Genomic DNA, 16603 nt, shown 5'->3' on the forward strand with positions numbered 1-16603 from the left:
AGGCGTTTTCTGTTGCAACAACGGGATCAGGTCCACAAGGAGGGGAAGTGGACAGTAGTACGAGATAAACGACTCCTTACAGGCCCCCGTCGAGCACCCACCTCTCCTACCGCATAGGGAGGCAGGGTCTATGAGACCCAGACATCCGAGACCCTATCCTGTACCATCTGGAACTGTAATGGTACCTTATGGTCAAACCCAGAGAACTTCTCGGAATCCTATACAGGTCACAACATAGTCTTTTACACAAAGACACATCAAAGTCCAAAGCGCCCACTACCAGTAATCAGTGGGTTTACATGGGAGTCTGCCTACAAAGATGGTTCGAGGGATACAGGAGGGGTTTGAGGGTCAGGAGGAGTCACAGTCCTTTACCGATCCACACTTTTGGGAGCCATCTCAGGGGAGCAAAGAGATCCACACTCCAGGTTTCTCTAGATCTGGATTCGACACATGAATAGCAGGGATTTGTTTATTAAAGTTTGCTACTTCCCCGCTTTGCCAGAGATACTCGAGGGGAGGATGAGACATCCCCATTCGCTGCTCTTTATCAGTCTATTGTTGACTTCTCTAGCCGTGGGGAAGTCCTCCTAGTTGGGGACTTCAACGCGAGGACAGGCTATTAGAGGATCGCGTTGCCCTAGTCACTCGCTCACTACACGAGGCTGCTCTTCACGCCTTCCCCAAACCACCTGCTCCACCCGCACACCACCACCTGGAACCGTACCCTGTACTAGCCAGTACGATGATGAGTGTAAGGCTTTACGCCGTCAGCGCAAATTCGAAACAAAAAACAGCCTTCTAGGCGAATCAGAGACGCTATGCGAGTACCGTCGTACATCAGCGAGTATCTAATAGCACTAGCTTCCTTCAGAACTCATGTCAAGCTTATGCAACAGGGCGTTAGGTGGACTGCAAGCATACACAATCTGACAAGGAAAGCACCCCCTAATCGACCCAAAATTCATAGATACTCCAAGGTGGAATGGACAATCCAAGGTACACTTATAAAAGTCCTGAAACAACATGCCTCACAAATGAGTGATAGCAATGATCCGACCCTCAAGAATAGCGCCAAATACAATCAAGCATTGGTAATAATCTTGAAAGTCTCACTAAAAATTGATCAACATCTACCCCTACTCAACTTAAATCCAAATGAAAAGATGGATGCGTAGACAACACATCCTATCTGTCTAGTTGAAGAAATGGTTGACACTGGCTTTTTGGATTCTGAACAAAAACTCTATGGAGCTCAAGCACTATAAGGAGACAATACACAACAAGCTCGAGAACTTATACACCTCTACCACAATGGTTATGTAAAAGAAACACAAACACACGTGTCAGTGCATAATCAAGCAGTGAGTAATGAGATCGCTCTTGGGGAGTTATTTGTTGAGAATTCATCTCAACACCGTGTTTATATTGTGCATATCACTAACAAAAAAGGGTGCTAAAAGAACAAAAGGATGGGACATCACGGCTCAAAAGAAATGGCAATGTTCCCTTAAGATTATTGCCATGCAGTCTTCACTTATTGTCCCTATAATTTTGTACAACTCTTCTGTGATAGTTTTCGATGCACCATCCGGGAAGCAGTGTCAAAAATTACCTCTCTAGTGGACCTCAATCTATCTATCTGCTCCATAAATGTCATGATACTCCTCTTTGGGCAAGTCTTTGTGCCCCCGTGTACAACCCTCGCCAGTGCCCATCTCAACTCCATGTAAGTCTTCCTCTTTACTTGTGTCATCATCCCCACGTTTGTTTGCACCATAGTTAGGGGAAACGGAAACGGGGAAACGGGGAACGGAAACGGAAACGGAAACGTTTCGGGATTTCTGGGAGGGCTGAAACAGGGAAACGCCACGTCAGCAAGGGAGGTTTAGAAAAGGGAGTTTGGAGATGAGAACACACACATTTAGAATGCTACAGCCTACAGCCTACCTGTAACTTAAAAGTTAAAATATAGTGCATAATACTTACCACATGGCACAATGTCACTTAGAAGTTAGAACTTAGAAGTTAGAAGTTAGAACAAGTTACAAATTATAACTTAGAACTTGGAGCTTAGAAGTTAACTTAGCAGTGAGCAATACATAATACATATTACAAATATAAATGACAAATCTGAAATCAATGAGAAAAGCTGAAGATTGACAAGTTACAAAATGCCAAAGGCAATATAATATATGATTCATATATTATTATGTCTCATTGTCAAGAGTCAAGACTCAAGACTCAAGAGTCGAAAGTACAAAATTCAGATTCCCAAAAGCCTAGGCTCTAAGCCTTAAGGCCAAGTTCCAACCGCTACATCACTGATGATATGATCAAAATCCATAATGTAGATTCTCGAATCTAGATAGCTCAGCTGCTCAAGAGTCCTCCTCCTCCTCCTCCTCCTCCTCCTCCACTGCCATCTCCTCATCATCGTCGTCGTCGTCATCATCCTCCCCCTCCTCATCATCATCAGTGAGGGTGTCATCAGGCTTATGAAAACCAATGAACTTGTCATGAGTGTACTCTTGTCTCATCCTGTTAAGCAAACGCAAGTTTGCATTAACAAAGACAAGATCGTTCGCCTTATGTGCTTTGAGACGGTTCCTCTTCTTTGTATGGATGTGGGCAAAGCTGCTCCACATGCGCTCACAAGAGGAGGAGCTACAACCCTGGCTGAGAATCCGAATGGCAAGCGCTTGCAGCTGTGGGGAATCAGCTCCATAATCCTCCCACCATGTAACAGACCCAACTCGAAATCTGAAATTTGAAAGATCATAAAATTCAGATATATGGCAAAGCTCATGAAATCTGAAAATTATGAATCATTAAATAGTAAAATTTAAGAATTTAAATGAGTTAGGATTACCTGTCATGCTGGGCATCTGGCCATCCAAATATGCCCTCCTTATTGCGGTAATTGGCGAGCTGGTCCTTCACTGTCCGGCGAGCCTCTGGCATTTGCACCATCTTCTGAAGAGTGAGGTTCCAACCACGGATCACCTCTGCATCACTTTGTTGTGCAGTTGCCTTGTGTTGAAACTCTGGGTCCAACACAAATGCAGCCGCATGAATGGGAGAGTAGTACTGATTCCACCTAGTCACAACCAACTCCTCCAGCTCTTTCAACCTGTGGGGATCTTTCTCTAACACTCTGATATTTTCTATCATGCGATCCATCCCCTCATATACCTTGCCAATAAAAGGCATGTCTCCATCAACCTTTTTTAGCAACAAGACAATCGGCTTACACAAGTCATACAAGTGTGATGCATCAGCCCAAAAGTCATCGCTGCCTATGCACAAATCGTACACCAATATCCCAAGAGCCTGCTTTGAAGTGGGCCATGCATCCCACTGTGGGCTTGCCACAACCTGCTTAAGAGCAGGTCTCATTTCAATGAGTCTGCGAAGCATCACATAATTGTATGCAAACCTTGTCTCTGCATACTTCAAAAGCTCCTTCCTTGCATAGGTGCGATACAAAGAGAGAGAAAAATGATGGCGTGTAATGAACCCAACTATCTCTCTTGCATTATCAATTACAATTTTTACCCAAGGTAATTTGCCAATGTCTTTCAACAAATTATTCAAACAATGGGCAACACAAGAACTCCATTGAATATGGGGGTACCTTTGTTCCAATAATGCACCTGCAGCCCTATTGGTATTTTCACCATCTGAAACCAACTGCACAACATTAGACGGGCCCACATACTCCACTGCATCTGCCCACATCTGCATCAAAACATTTGCTGTTTTTTGTTGTACTCCGCACTCTATGGAGTGTATGTACAAAGAAGATCCTCTGCAATATGCCAAAATACCCTCTAGTGATCGACTACGTACATCACTCCAGCCATCTGCTACCAAAGTGACCCCATACTTATGCCATTTCTCCTTAACAGGCTGAATGGCCTCATTAACTACCTTCACCTCATCCTCTAGAAGCTTTCTCCTCAATGCATCAAAAGTGGCAGGGGTGTATGTGGGCCCAAAGGCTGTAATTTCAGTCACCATCTCCTTGAAATAAGCAAACCGTGCCACATTGAAACTAATCCCATTCGAGTAAAAGAAACGGGCCACGGCTGCATCTACCTGTGCCTTCCTTTGTGGATGCCATGCAGTATAAAGAGTGCTTTGCCTTCGTGAAGGTGGGAGAGGTGAAGGAGATGCAATAGGAGTAGAACCTGTAGCTCCAAGAACATGTGCACTCCCAGAAGATGAAATTGTAGTAGCAGCAGCAGAGGGAAGAGGACTCCTTTTTGCAGTAGCCATATGAGCACCTGAAGTAGCTCCTCCACCAGTGGATGCAATAGTCCTAGCTTTCTTCGCGGAAGGAAATGCCTCGACCTCTCGTGCCAACCTTGCTTTCTCTTCCTCGGATATTTCAGTGCATATTGTAATCCCCTCTCCCTTGATGCCAAGAAGATGGGCCTTCACCCTATCAGGAATCCCACCTCTTTTCAATCCACAACGCCTGCACATGAACTTGCGAGTGCCTCCTTTCTTGGAGTTGTAGCCACCCAGGAGATCGACTTGACTCCACCAAAAATCTGATTGGGTGAATTCTACCTCCAAATGAGACTCAGGGGTAGGGTGTCTTGAAGCCATGGAACTTTGGAAGCTTGTTGCTTGAAAGGGGGGCTGAAACTGCAAAGAGAGCCAAGGGTTGAAACTTGAAAGAGAGGGCTGAAGCCTGAAACTTGAAAGTGGGGCCTGAAAGAGGAGGGAACAGAAGGCTGAAAGAGAGGGCTGAAAGAGGGGGCTGAAGGAGGGCTGAAGGAGGGCTGGAGGGGAGAAGATGATGATGGATGGCTGAAGCAGGCTGCAAGAGAGAAAGGAGAGGAAAGGAGTGAATGGGGCTGAAGGAGGGCCCCTAAACCTTGAGGATGGATGGACTCTGGAGAGAGTATGAACTATGAGGCTGAAGGAGTGGAAGGAGGCAAAAATCGGAGGCAGAAAGGCAGAAAACGGGGCTGGAGGCGCATCTCGCAAGACATTGGAGACCTGGCAGCATTTGTTGTCTGAAACGCCGCGTTTCAGGTTGCTGAAACGCGTTTCAGGCTGGCTGAAACGTTTCAGCCAGCCGTTTCAGGGTCCCGAAACGTTTCGGGCCCTGAAACGCGTTTCAGGAAATGCCTCGTCTCTGAAACGGCGTTTCAGGCCTGGCTGGGCTCTGAAACGCGTTTCAGCGTAACAGTGGTTTGCACCACTCACACCTATGTCTTCACCACCCCTAGCAACATTCACTTCACATGCATCATCCTCATCAGCATCTCCATCCTCTTCAGAAAGTCAAATTTTCGAGAGTTCAGGGAGATTTGAAAGAGGCATATAGGATGTGGTATGTAGATAGGTCTGCATGGGCCAAGTGCTCATTGCATGTGGTCTCCCAACTGGTGGATGAATCCTTTGCATAGATGGGCACTATTGTACAATATGGGTAGCACGCACACATGATTGCCAAGATTTGCAACATTAGTTACAAGCATGGGATGCCCTCTTCTAGAACAAAAGGCCCTTCTGGAATGCCAAAGGAAAGCCATGGAGGCTTGTCATCTTCAGCACGCATTTTGCTCCTAGAAATTGTGCAGTTTTGATAGATTTGTTTGGAATTTTAGATTGCCACCATTTTCTAAGATTTCTCTTGGGGCTGTGCACATCACTATCCTCTGGGCATCTATTCCACGTTGCACCACTAGAATCGAACTAGCAAGGCAATCTTTGGCATCCACTTTTGACCTGGCCCAACTGAAAGGCATCCAAGCATCCAAACCACTAGCAAACTCTGCTCAAAGCAGCCTCAAGGCTTTCACATGCATTACACTGGCCCTCTGGCCTTTCCCTAGGCACACCCTTTGCTTCTGAGTGCTTGCTTGAGCCTGTGGGGACCAAAAAGGACTCCAAACACGAGATACACAACAAACCTCAAAATAACAAATAACAATCAAATGGAAGACAATAACCAAATACCCGTTGTCTGTGGCAGAGGGGCGAGCTCAGTCCTCGGCGCCTACCCCTTGGCGAGGCTCCCTGCAGGGTGCATGTGTCTTCCGGCCTCCTGGAAAAGAGAGAGAGAACAAATAGAAGGTGGAAGGAAGGCAAGAAAATAGCTAGAGAGGCTATGGTCCACAAATCTGCCCCAAAGTGTCTGCCTCAGATCTTCAAAATGTCCGCCTCAAGAAGCGTGCTAGCCTCCAAACACATGCCAAAACCCCCTCAAAGTGCGTACATGTCTCAGAACACGTGCCAAAAGTCCATACAGCAGCCGCACAAGGGCCGTACAGCAATCAATGCTCCTCAAGATTTGCTGCAACAGTCCGTACAGCAATCAATGCACCTCGGATTGTGCGCAAGAGTAGAGATGGAAACAAGAGCAGCAAAAAGCGTGTGCATGCGCAGGAAAAGGAAGCAGGACCAAGAAGATGCTTCGAAAATCGGCAGAGGTAACCGTTGCAAGATGGGAATGCTCCAAGAGGGTGAGGGGGAGAGATGGTAGGTGGTAGGAGCACATGTATTTGCATGCATGCCACTTGGCCCTTCATTAAAGTCCTAACCCCCATACCTAGGACAACGTTGATTGTCCTTGGGCCCAACTTTACAACGTTGATTGTCCTTGGGCCCAACTTTAGAACCTCTCTTAAATGCCTATGCCTTGCCCCTAGGGGTGCACTTAGAAATTGCCCCTAGGGAGTTCTAGGAAGTCTGCACTTCCTCTAGCCAATCCCTCACAGCCAAACTATTACTAGAATTAACCATGATTAACCCCGGGTTGAGTTACATTAAACTTAACATCACTTTTCACGTCCCCGTGACAAAAGAGGCTAGAGCTACAAGCTTGCCTCCGTAAGCATCGTTTTGGGAGTTATGGGAGTTCATGGTGAATGTTGTTTCAGCTACATATTGGCTTATCATTGTTAATGGAATATTCTTTTGTTATTGGTGTGCAGTGTAGCAGTTTGTGTGCACTCTTCCTTCACCACACTTATCAAGAACCTCTTCATCCTTGTGAACACTCTAGCCACTGCACCTCTTGTACACTTGCACCACAGCACCCCTTGTACAATTGCACCCGTTGCAACACCTTTCTTCCATTTGGACTACAGAGACACACAGTAAGTAAGGAAGTAGGGAATCACCCATAGGAACAAAATCTTGTCACACCATTGTCTTGAGGCTATTGGTGATACCTCTCGAAGAGTACAAGCCCCCCACCTCAGATATCATCCCAAGCATCCAAAGTATCCTCAGCCCTACAACATTTAATGGCTGCTACTTGCCATTAGTAGACTGAATTGCCGTACCCAGGATGAATTAATGAGGTCATTCATGCATCTACCGTTACACAGTCATGGCCTTGTTGTCCCATGACTTCTCCTCACATCTGAATCAATTGTTAGTGATACAGGATGAAAGAAAAACCTTCACAAGAACCTTCCAAGCGTGAATTTCTTTTCTAGAAATAGGTGCCTTTTGCATGCAGGAAGCCACTTCAGGTACATGTGCAATCTTTTTTTTTTTTTTTTTTTCCGAAAAAGCAGTGCTTATTATATTACTTCGAGAACAAAATACAAGAGGTCAGCTTATAGCTGACGGGCTGCGTTCACAAACCGGACGCAGCCCTAAAAGGTAGCATAATAAATCATACTCTCACGGAGGGATATGCTGAGTGTGAATGAACAGCCATCGGGGTGGTGAGTAGTGCCACCGAAGGCCCTGCGTAGTCTGCTCGAAGAAGAGGCTCTGTGTGTCCCAAGCCTGGAGGAAGCGTCTCCGCTTCTCCTGACCAGCCCGGGAGTCTCCCTGAATCTGGTCCCACTGGCCTCTGAGGGTATGAATAATCTCACTCCAAATCTCCGCCATGATCTGGGCAATCGATAAGGAAGTGCCACCGAGGATCTGCGCGCAGCGCGAGGTCCAGATGTGCCATCCTGTAATGCTGCTGATAATCTCCCAGACTGGCTGGCTCTCCCGAACTCCTGTAACAGCCTCTGCTAGGTGCTGTGGGATACCCTCGAGCGGCCCCCACGTCCCCTGTGTGATAAGGAAGGTGGGGTCCTGCTGGCATGCCTCGAACAAGTGATGAAGACCAGGTGCGGTGCTGCACCAACAGAACGCGCCCCAAGTGATCACTCCTAGCTCTGGTGCTGCGCGGGTAAGAAGCCCGAAGGTCCACCTCCACACTTCCTGGGCGCGCGTGCAGCTCCACAGGCAATGTTTTGGTGACTCCTCGTCCGCATGGCAAATCTGACAGCAACCGTCCTGGCCTATCTGCCTCAACCAGCTCCCCACTGGAAGACCTTTGTGGGCAAGAAGCCACAGGAAGTATGAGATCTTCCGCGGCCGCCAGCTCTCCCACAAGGCCTTCCAAAATGCCTGCAAAAAGAACCTGGAAATACCCTGTGCGTACCAGCTAGGTCGCTGGGTGGGGGGGCGGCTCTGCATCCTCCCAAGAACTCGCCTGCCCAGAGTCGTGCTGTAAGCGAAGAAGGAAGTCAGCCCCTGTCCTGTCACAATCTCTGGCCACCACCACTCTCCTGGGTCCCACTCAAGCTCTGACAAGGCCCGCCCCTCCCATAGCCAAAGACGCCAAAGCTGCAACTGGTCCTGCTCGATACTAGGGTCGGTGCGCCAGACCTTCCCCAGAAGGCCTACGACCCTAACCCTCTGCCACGGGAGTAGGGGGTCGATGAGCGCATCCTCTCTCCTGAGTCGTCCATCCCCTGAAACCGCGAAGAAGGCGATAGAGGAGTCATCCAAACGTCCTGCGACCACCAGTGGGATGCCACGGGGGGTGAACTGTCCCAGCCAACGGGTGTCTCCAGGCATGAGGACCTGAGGCTCAGGTGGAGCCAACCAAGTGGCTGGGATCGCTCCGTCAATCTCCGTGCGTCTCGCCTGGACTCCACGTGCACCTCCAGCTGCGACTGCAAGATCGGTCATCTCCAGATGTCTGTACGTATCCCTCCAAACCCGAAGGGACCGGGCTGGCCCCCTCATCCAGCCGTCCCACCTGATATGTGATCTCTCCCCCAACTGAAGGCCCTCGGCGTCTCTGACCTGCCCATTCCAGACGAGCGGCTGGCGATCGATCTCCTCCTGACAGCTGGGCTGGGACTGTATGAGACTGAGACAAAGCCGCCTCCACACCATGAGGAGGCTACGAACGAGTGGAGAACGGGGCTGAGTGAGCGGGGCAGAAGTGAAGATCCACCTGAGGGACGGTGGCCACTCTCCACCTCGGCGCGGGACACAAGAGCCTATTCCCTGCTGAAGCAACATCTTCCACGTCTGCCCCCCCGGGGTCAAACCGCGGATGACAAGCTTGCCTAACAAGGCCTGACTCTGAAGCTCTGGATCGATAACCCCCAGGCCACCCTCTGCCTGCGGAAGAATGACTGTCTGCCAAGCAACCCTGGCTCTGGTATCTCTAAGACCATCCTCCCCAGACCAAAGGAAGTTCCGAACCAACCTCCTGAGCTGTGCCACGCTGGATCTCGAGAAGCACCAGCATGAAGCCACATACCAAGCCGTGGCTAGAAGGACCTGGTTAACTACCAGGGCACGACCTGCAAGAGACAGCTTAGCAGTACTCCAGAAAGCCAGCTTCCGTCGGATGGAGTCTAGCACCGGGAGAAACTGCTGAGCTGGCGTGATGTCTAGGCCAACCTGGAAGCCAAGGTATCTAGCTGTCTGTCCTCGTGGAATCCATCTGAAACCCAGAAATCGCCCCCACTGAGAACACGCCCCAGGGTCTGTGAGAAAACCAACTGACTTGTTCCAGTTGATTTTCGCACCAGCGGCCGAGCAGAAGACCTCCAAGGCCATCCGCACCCTCTCTAGCATCCTCTCATCATCCTGGACATAAAGGGCTGTATCATCTGCGTACTCCGAGTCCAGAAGCTCCGTGTCCTCCCGAAGTGGAAGGCGAACCCCCCGGATCCCGGTAGACCTCGCCCGAAGGTAGTAAGTCATGGCCTCGGCGAAGAAAAGAAACAGGTAAGGAGCAAGGGGGCAACCCTGACGCACTGATCTCTCCAGGCTAAAGCGCTCACCCATCCTGCCTCCAATGATGACCCTGCTAGACGCTGTCCTGTACAAAGCTGAGATACCCTGAATCCATCCTGCGGGGAAACCTAGCCGCTCCAGAGTCCCCTCCAAAAAGGCCCAGTCCACGCGATCGTAGGCCTTCTCAAAGTCGAGAAGTAGAATGGCAAGGTGTGATCCACTGTGCTGAGCCCACTCCGCCGCCTCTGAAAAGGTGAAGACATTATCCAAGATACTGCGATCCTGGACAAAGCCTGTCTGAGTGTCATGAATGAGGTCTGGGAGTAGAGGCCGAACTCTGGCACTGATCATCTTAGCGAGGATTTTGTAGGCGGTAGTAAGGAGAGTGATCGGACGCCACTGGCGGATCTCCTGTCTATCTCCTCCCTTCGGGATGAGGCAAATCAGACCCGAAGAGAGGCTCTCTGGCATCAAACCGCTGCTGAAAATCCCCTGCAGAGCTGCGAGGAGGGGCTGATGGATCTGGTCCCAGAAGGAAATGAAGAAAGCTCGGGGAAGCCCATCCTCTCCTGGGCATTTCTGTCCGTCGATAGCCATCAAGGCCTCCAGCATCTCATCCGAGGTAAACGGCGCCAACAACATCGCCTGCATGCTAGGCCGGACCAGGGATGGAATGTGCCTCCACACCTCCTCACGGGCACGACTAGCACGAGGGGCAAGCGGCTCCTGCTGGAAGAGGGTCCTGTAGAAGTCAGTGGCCAACCCCAGGACCTCCCCCGAATCCGTAACGATGTGACCATCCGCTGTCCTGAGACTCCGAAGCTGATCACCTGCAGCTCTCTGGCCATGCGTCCTGAAGAACTCTCTGCACATCCGATCACCCTTCCGGGCCCAGAAGGAGAGAGAGGCGTGATAGGAAAACTCTGAGCGGCGCTGGAGTGTCTCCTCCAGGAGGGCTCTGGCTCGAAGGGCCTGGATCCGAAGCTCCTCCGAGCCCGGGGAAGCCTGCTGGAGTCGCTGAATGGATGCGAGGTCCCTCCGAAGAGCTCTCTCTCTACTCCACCACTCCTGACGAACCTGTAGGGCTGCTAGCTGGCAGATCTGGCTGGACTCCTGCAGAGCCTGCGCAACTGAGTCCACCAAATCCGTACACTCCCCCCAATCTCTGTCCCAAAGACTGCAAATACAACTACGCACGTCCTCCCTCGAGAAAATAGAATCGGGAATCCTGCATGACCGGGGGGGGAGGGTCTGGGCTGCCGAATCTAATGAGAGGAGTACCGGCGCATGGTCGGAAAGTGTCGTCCCTGGAACTATACCCGCCTGACCGCCTCTACTGATGGCCCAATCACTGACATAGAATCTATCAAGCCTCTCCAGGAGTCTGCCTCCTTCCCTGCGGAAGCCCCAAGAGAAGTCCAGGCTCCCGTGCCAACGCCGGAAGGACGGGTCTCTCCAGCTGTCCCTACCTCCTGTCGCGAAGATGAAGGAGTCCCAAGCTGACTGCTCTGCCTGAGCCATACCTGTAAACTCCGGACCTCTGCCCTGCTGGTCCTCCAATGACTCCAGATTGTTGAAGTCACCTCCAACAATCCAGGAATCCATGACTGGAAGAATCCCTGTAAGTGTCCTCCAGAAAGTGGCTCTGCATCGGAGGTCTGTAGGAGCGTAGATATTGAGTATTCCAATTTTGGATCCCTCCAAATCCAGGCCTACCCAAAGGGCTCGGCCTGGGATCAACGTGCCATGACCGAAAACTGCCTGGGCTAACTGCTCGCACACGGAGGTACAGACACCCCCACTCCTCCCCTGTGCGCCGATCGAGGGCTCCCAGTAAGTGTAGGAACGTCCAGGGAGAACCTTCCCGCAGCTACGGGAATGAGCCGCAGAGAGCTTGTGCTCCTGGAGCAGAAGTACATCCAAACGACCAATCACTGCAGGCTGAAGTTCCTGCCGCAAAATGAGCTTCCTGGGACCACGGGTGCCAGAAGAGTGAAACCCGTTCACATTCCAGGATACGAGGTGTAGGCTCATGGCGAGGGATGGGGGGCTGCGAACAACTGTCTGCTCGCGGTCGAAGTCGATGAAGAAGCAGGCATGTCGGAATGGAGGCGCTGCCGCTTATGAGAAGGTTTGGAGGGGGAGACGGGATCGTCCTGCCCGTCCTTAAACACCTTCAACAAAGGCGAGAGGCCTTTGGTGCCGTGAACAAATGCTTTCTCGAGCCAGCTCGAGATCTCTGAAGTGGTCATCCCATAGAAGGTGCGGAGTTTCTGATGGGACCAAGCTCTGACATCCTGGGGGAGAGGCCATGACGGGGCAGGTCTGAGGATCACAATCAGTCGGAAGCGTTTGGCGGCGCAGCGCCACCGCAAGCGCACATCGCCCTCGGACCACTGAGTCTCGAGAAGCTGCCCACCGGACGAGCCTATCCAGGAACAAACCTGGGCGTGTGTCTGCTCTCTGAGCGCCTCCCAAACCGTGTCGTCTGTCCAGGTCTCGGTGCCATCGCTGAGGAACGTGAAGGCGAAGCTAGGGCCATCCCTAGGGGCCAAGGCGACAATCTTCCCATCCGCCCCTTTGCGGAGCAAGAAGATGCTGATGTCGAGATAAGCCGGGAAGGTCCCAAGGTCGGCCACGTCCAAGTAGTCCTAGGGGCCTGATCTGTAAAAGTCTCGAGGAAGCGCTCTCTCCTGAAGCTGAGACCCATCAGAGTCTGCCACTGAGGGACTAGCGGCCATGGAAGCCTGCTCCGGTGGTGGTGTAGACTCCGGGTGTCCTGCAAGCGGGGGGGGAGGGGGAGGAGGCTGAGGGGCAGGCGACTCGAGCTCCACGGAGGCGACTGGCGGAGCAGGTGGAGGAGGCGGATCGGGGGCTGCCCTCGACTGGGAAGCCGAGGGTGCAGCTAACACTGTAGAGGAGTCGAGGGGGGCGGAGGGAGGGGGGGGATGGAGACTCCTCTGGAGCTGGGGCTGAGAGGGAGGAGAAGGACACTGAGGAGGAAAAGACGGAGGCTGAGGCTGCGGGCCGGGCGAAGGGAGGGGAAACTGGGGAGGGGACTGGGGCTGAGTGGAAAGGGGCGGGGGAGTGGGAGAGGGGGGGATCTGAGGCTGTGACGGGCGGCCTGTCGTCGACGAAGAAGCTCTCCCAGGTCCCTGGGGCGGCTTCCTGTCAGGTCTCTGGGGTGCTGCTGCCGGAAGGGTAACCTCTGCCTCCTTGCCTTTATCCGAGATCTTCTTGTTCCTTCCTCTTTTCCTTCTAACCTCGGTCCAGCCACCCACTAACTCTGGACCGGGCTCCGCCTGCCTCGGCTCCTCCTGACGTGACTGTCCAGGGGGGGGGGCGGGGGCGGAGGAGGCGGGGGCGGGGGGGTCGAGATGAACTGGCGAAGCGTGGGCACGCAGCCGCCAAGTGCCCAAAGCCATGGCACCTCAGGCACTGACCTGGCTGTCCGGTGACTATCATGCTCTGGGTGATGCTGCCGGCATCTGTCACAATCTCGATCACTGCAGGGAGGGTCGCAGGGTCTGCCACAGCCACTCGGACACGGGGAGCTCCTGCCGTGGTCACCGCATCGGCGAAGGTGTCGTGCATAACCCATCCAAAATGGGAGCCCAAGTCCCTGACAATTGGCCGCAGCTCAGCAGCAAGCCCTGGAAAAACTAGTGTCACTGGGTGGCGAGGTATACGGAACCGAACATCAAAATCTGCTGCGCTGAATCCACGGTACCACGGGACTATCATGATAATCTTTCCATCCACCGATGTGGGGGAACCGGCAATCAGGTTGCTCGCAGCTTTCTCATTGGAGAGTTTGAGCCAGAAGATGCCCCTACCCATAAGGGCCACCTCCTCAATATGGCCATCCTCTAGCAGGAGAGTGGACTGGAGCCAGTCCCTGATGGCTGCTCTGGAGGGAGAGTGTCCAATGACTCTACCGTAAACAGAGGTACGGGCAAAGTCAGTGGCAACCTCCTGCACACGGGATGATTGTTGCTCTGTCAGGATAACGCGGTAGGCATTTGGAGAGGGAGGGTCCGACTGGGCCTCCGGATCCGGGCATGGGGCCACCATACCGCCAAGACTAACTGCAAGCTTCCGATGAAGAACAGGCTGCCACCCCAAAAGGGGAGACGAAGCGGGAGGATGGCGCCTGGGTATGGAAGGGATGGTGGCGGAGGCGGAGGGTGGAGGCGGGGTGGGGAAGTGAAGCAGAGGGGCGGGCGAAGCGAGGTGGGTGAACGGGGGGGGACGGGCGGGGCGGGGTGAAGGGTACGGGGCAGGCGGGTGGCGCGGGAGGGCGGGGGGGATGTGGCGGAGGCGGAGGGGTGAATTGGAGGGCGGGGGAGCGGAGTGAAATGAAAAAAAAAAAAAAAAAAACGGGGGGTGGAAGGCGAAGAGGCGGGTGAGGGCGCGGAGGACGGGGGGGAGCGGGATGGAGGCGGGGAACGAGGGGGTCGGGCGCGGGGGACGGGGGGGAGCGGGATGGAGGCGGGGAACGAGGGGGTCGGGTGAGTGAGTGAGGCGGGTGAGCGAGGGGCGGGTCGGGTGAGCGAGGGGGGCGGGTGAGCGAGGGCGGGGAGGGGGCGAGGGCGGAGAGGCAGGGGGCGGGGGATGGGAGGCGACTAGCGAGGCGGAGGGATGGGTAGCGGGTGAGCGGGATGGCGGGTGAGGCGAGCGAGGCGGCGGGTGAGGGGGATGGCGAGCGGAAGGTGAGGATGGAGAGACAGGGGGCGGGGGGTGGTCGCGGCGGGGGGGGGGGGGTAGCTAGCGATGGGGATGGAAGCTCACAGGAGCGACGCGAGTGCACACTAATGCATGTACATGTGCAATCTTGTTTCATTTGTTATAATAATCTCTCGAAATATTCCTACTGCAGATACTCAACAAAAAACTTCAGAGTTGCCTTTATGAGCCCCTTCTGATTCCACTGTCACTTCTTTTCCTCCCTTGAAAGAAGGTATGTTGGATGGTGTACAACCATTGGCTCTTAACTTTATGTTTACTTAAAGAATGTGGCCAACTACTAAAATGCAGCTGTTTTCCCTTTATGTGCAGTATCTTAGCAAATTCATGGCATCCCCTAGCATGCGAATTTGTTTCTTCGAACCTTATTCTGGTTTCTTGTGACAAACTACTCCAGAAAGTAAACGACATACTTGCTGCTTAAATCTAGAAAACCATGAGCATAATCCCCAAAAATTTGAAGATTGCAATCAAAGGTCTGCATGCCTGTCTGCAGTTGCTGAACTCTTCACATTCATTTAATTCCCAGACAAACACTTCAACAAAAACATTCTGAAATGTTCTAAAAAATAGAACATGGAATTGAGATCCACCAAGCATCAGCATTACCACAAAGGTAAATTTTTTGGTGCATTGATTTAATAGAGACCAACGTATTTGCTAAGTGCGAACTAAACATTCCATCCAACCACAAGAACAGAAACGTGGATAGACTTCAAAAGTGAAGGGAATGTGTCCCACATAAGAGGGGCTTTGTCTTGTTGAAGAAATCACATGGCAGCTTGCTCCATTTGAGCAAGCATTGAAAGTTATGTCAGGACATCTTCAATTCTAGGTACCTATTGCTCTGGTTTGTTAGCCTGCCCCTTTTGTTAAGCATCCTGATTGATCTCTTCATTCCCCTCACCTGTGCATCTGCAATGACCAATGGAAGCTAATCTCTTATCCCTTTCCAACCCTTGGGAAAAAATTCTAGCTTCCCAACAGAAGCCTGAATCATAGGAGCATAAATATCAAAATTCCGCAATGTTTTTTAATTCCTTTGATTTTAAAATCAATTTCTCCAAAGAAACAAGATTTATCAATTGTCAACTGGGAAAACATACCTCACCATAAGCACATGCTAACTACTCAAATACACAATCTACATCGAATTTTGTAACCAAAAGTAAATGCTTGTCTCGATCTGAGAGAATTGAAGTAATCAAAGTCAACTACTCAAAAAAGGCAGACATCGAGAAAGCAAAGACGGAAAATATAATTAGAAATATGTGGATTCCCTGCTCGCGAGCATCTTTTGAACTCATTTTGTCATTTCCAAATATTAAAATGAGATGTAGCCAAATTGAGCATAAATAGTTCAAGTGAAATGACAAACCAGAATTTTTAAAAGGGGATTGCCATTGCAGATTGATATCACAGATCCGTCAGTTACTCCAGAGGCTTGTCCCACATTCACTGACTCAAGGTTCCCACACTGCTCCAATGCCTTCAAACCTACATCTGTCAGCTGGATAGAAGATAAGAAGCCTAATATTAGTATATCAATAGGCTTCTATATGAATACAACAACACTCAGTATATTGTACAAGTTAGGTTAAGCAGGCATTGGCAACCTAAGGTGCGGTTTTTGGACTATAAGGTTTTATAATGCATTGCTACAATATAGAATCCGTGGAGGATGAAGATAAGAACAAAGAAGAAAAAGGACACACACGAGCACGGACCTATCCTTGTGCATGTGTGCTTGCAGACACACCAACAAAAACCCAAATAAACAACCGTCTCTATGGACCAGGGAGTTTAGGATTTCCTAGTAAGCTCAAGACTGCAGCAGCATCAC

The 16603-nt window shown here is 51.4% G+C and overlaps 2 protein-coding genes across 4 annotated transcripts in view; both read right to left on the minus strand.

Moving 5' to 3' along the window:
- Window positions 1–16603, minus strand: part of LOC147892270 (F-box protein SKIP2-like) — a 228241-nt gene that overhangs the window by 67824 nt on the left and 143814 nt on the right. For all 3 annotated transcript variants that reach the window (XM_087388682.1, XM_087388683.1, XM_087388681.1), the window contains one exon: window positions 16139–16270. In XM_087388682.1, the coding sequence (XP_087244808.1) occupies window positions 16139–16270 (132 nt within the window). The remainder of the gene's footprint in view (window positions 1–16138; window positions 16271–16603) is intronic.
- LOC147892271 (uncharacterized) lies at window positions 2382–4038 on the minus strand. The gene is made up of 2 exons (XM_087387963.1): window positions 2873–4038; window positions 2382–2763 (listed from the first exon to the last, which is right to left on the minus strand). The coding sequence occupies exons 1-2, from the start codon at window positions 4021–4023 to the stop codon at window positions 2382–2384; spliced, it is 1533 nt and encodes a 510-aa protein (XP_087244089.1). The 5' UTR covers window positions 4024–4038.

This window comes from Dipteris shenzhenensis, chromosome 17 (assembly GCF_047967505.1).
Source record: "Dipteris shenzhenensis isolate YYH24624 ecotype China chromosome 17, Dip_SZ_1.0, whole genome shotgun sequence".
Classification (NCBI taxonomy): domain Eukaryota; kingdom Viridiplantae; phylum Streptophyta; class Polypodiopsida; order Gleicheniales; family Dipteridaceae; genus Dipteris; species Dipteris shenzhenensis.

Bases quoted from the DNA above. Each gene is read 5' to 3' on its own strand.
- LOC147892271 (XM_087387963.1), bottom strand. From the start codon at position 4,023: ATGGTGACTGAAATTACAGCCTTTGGGCCCACATACACCCCTGCCACT. The intron at 2,764-2,872 runs GTAATCCTAACT...TTCAAATTTCAG, and splicing joins CCAGATGCCCAGCATGACAG to ATTTCGAGTTGGGTCTGTTA.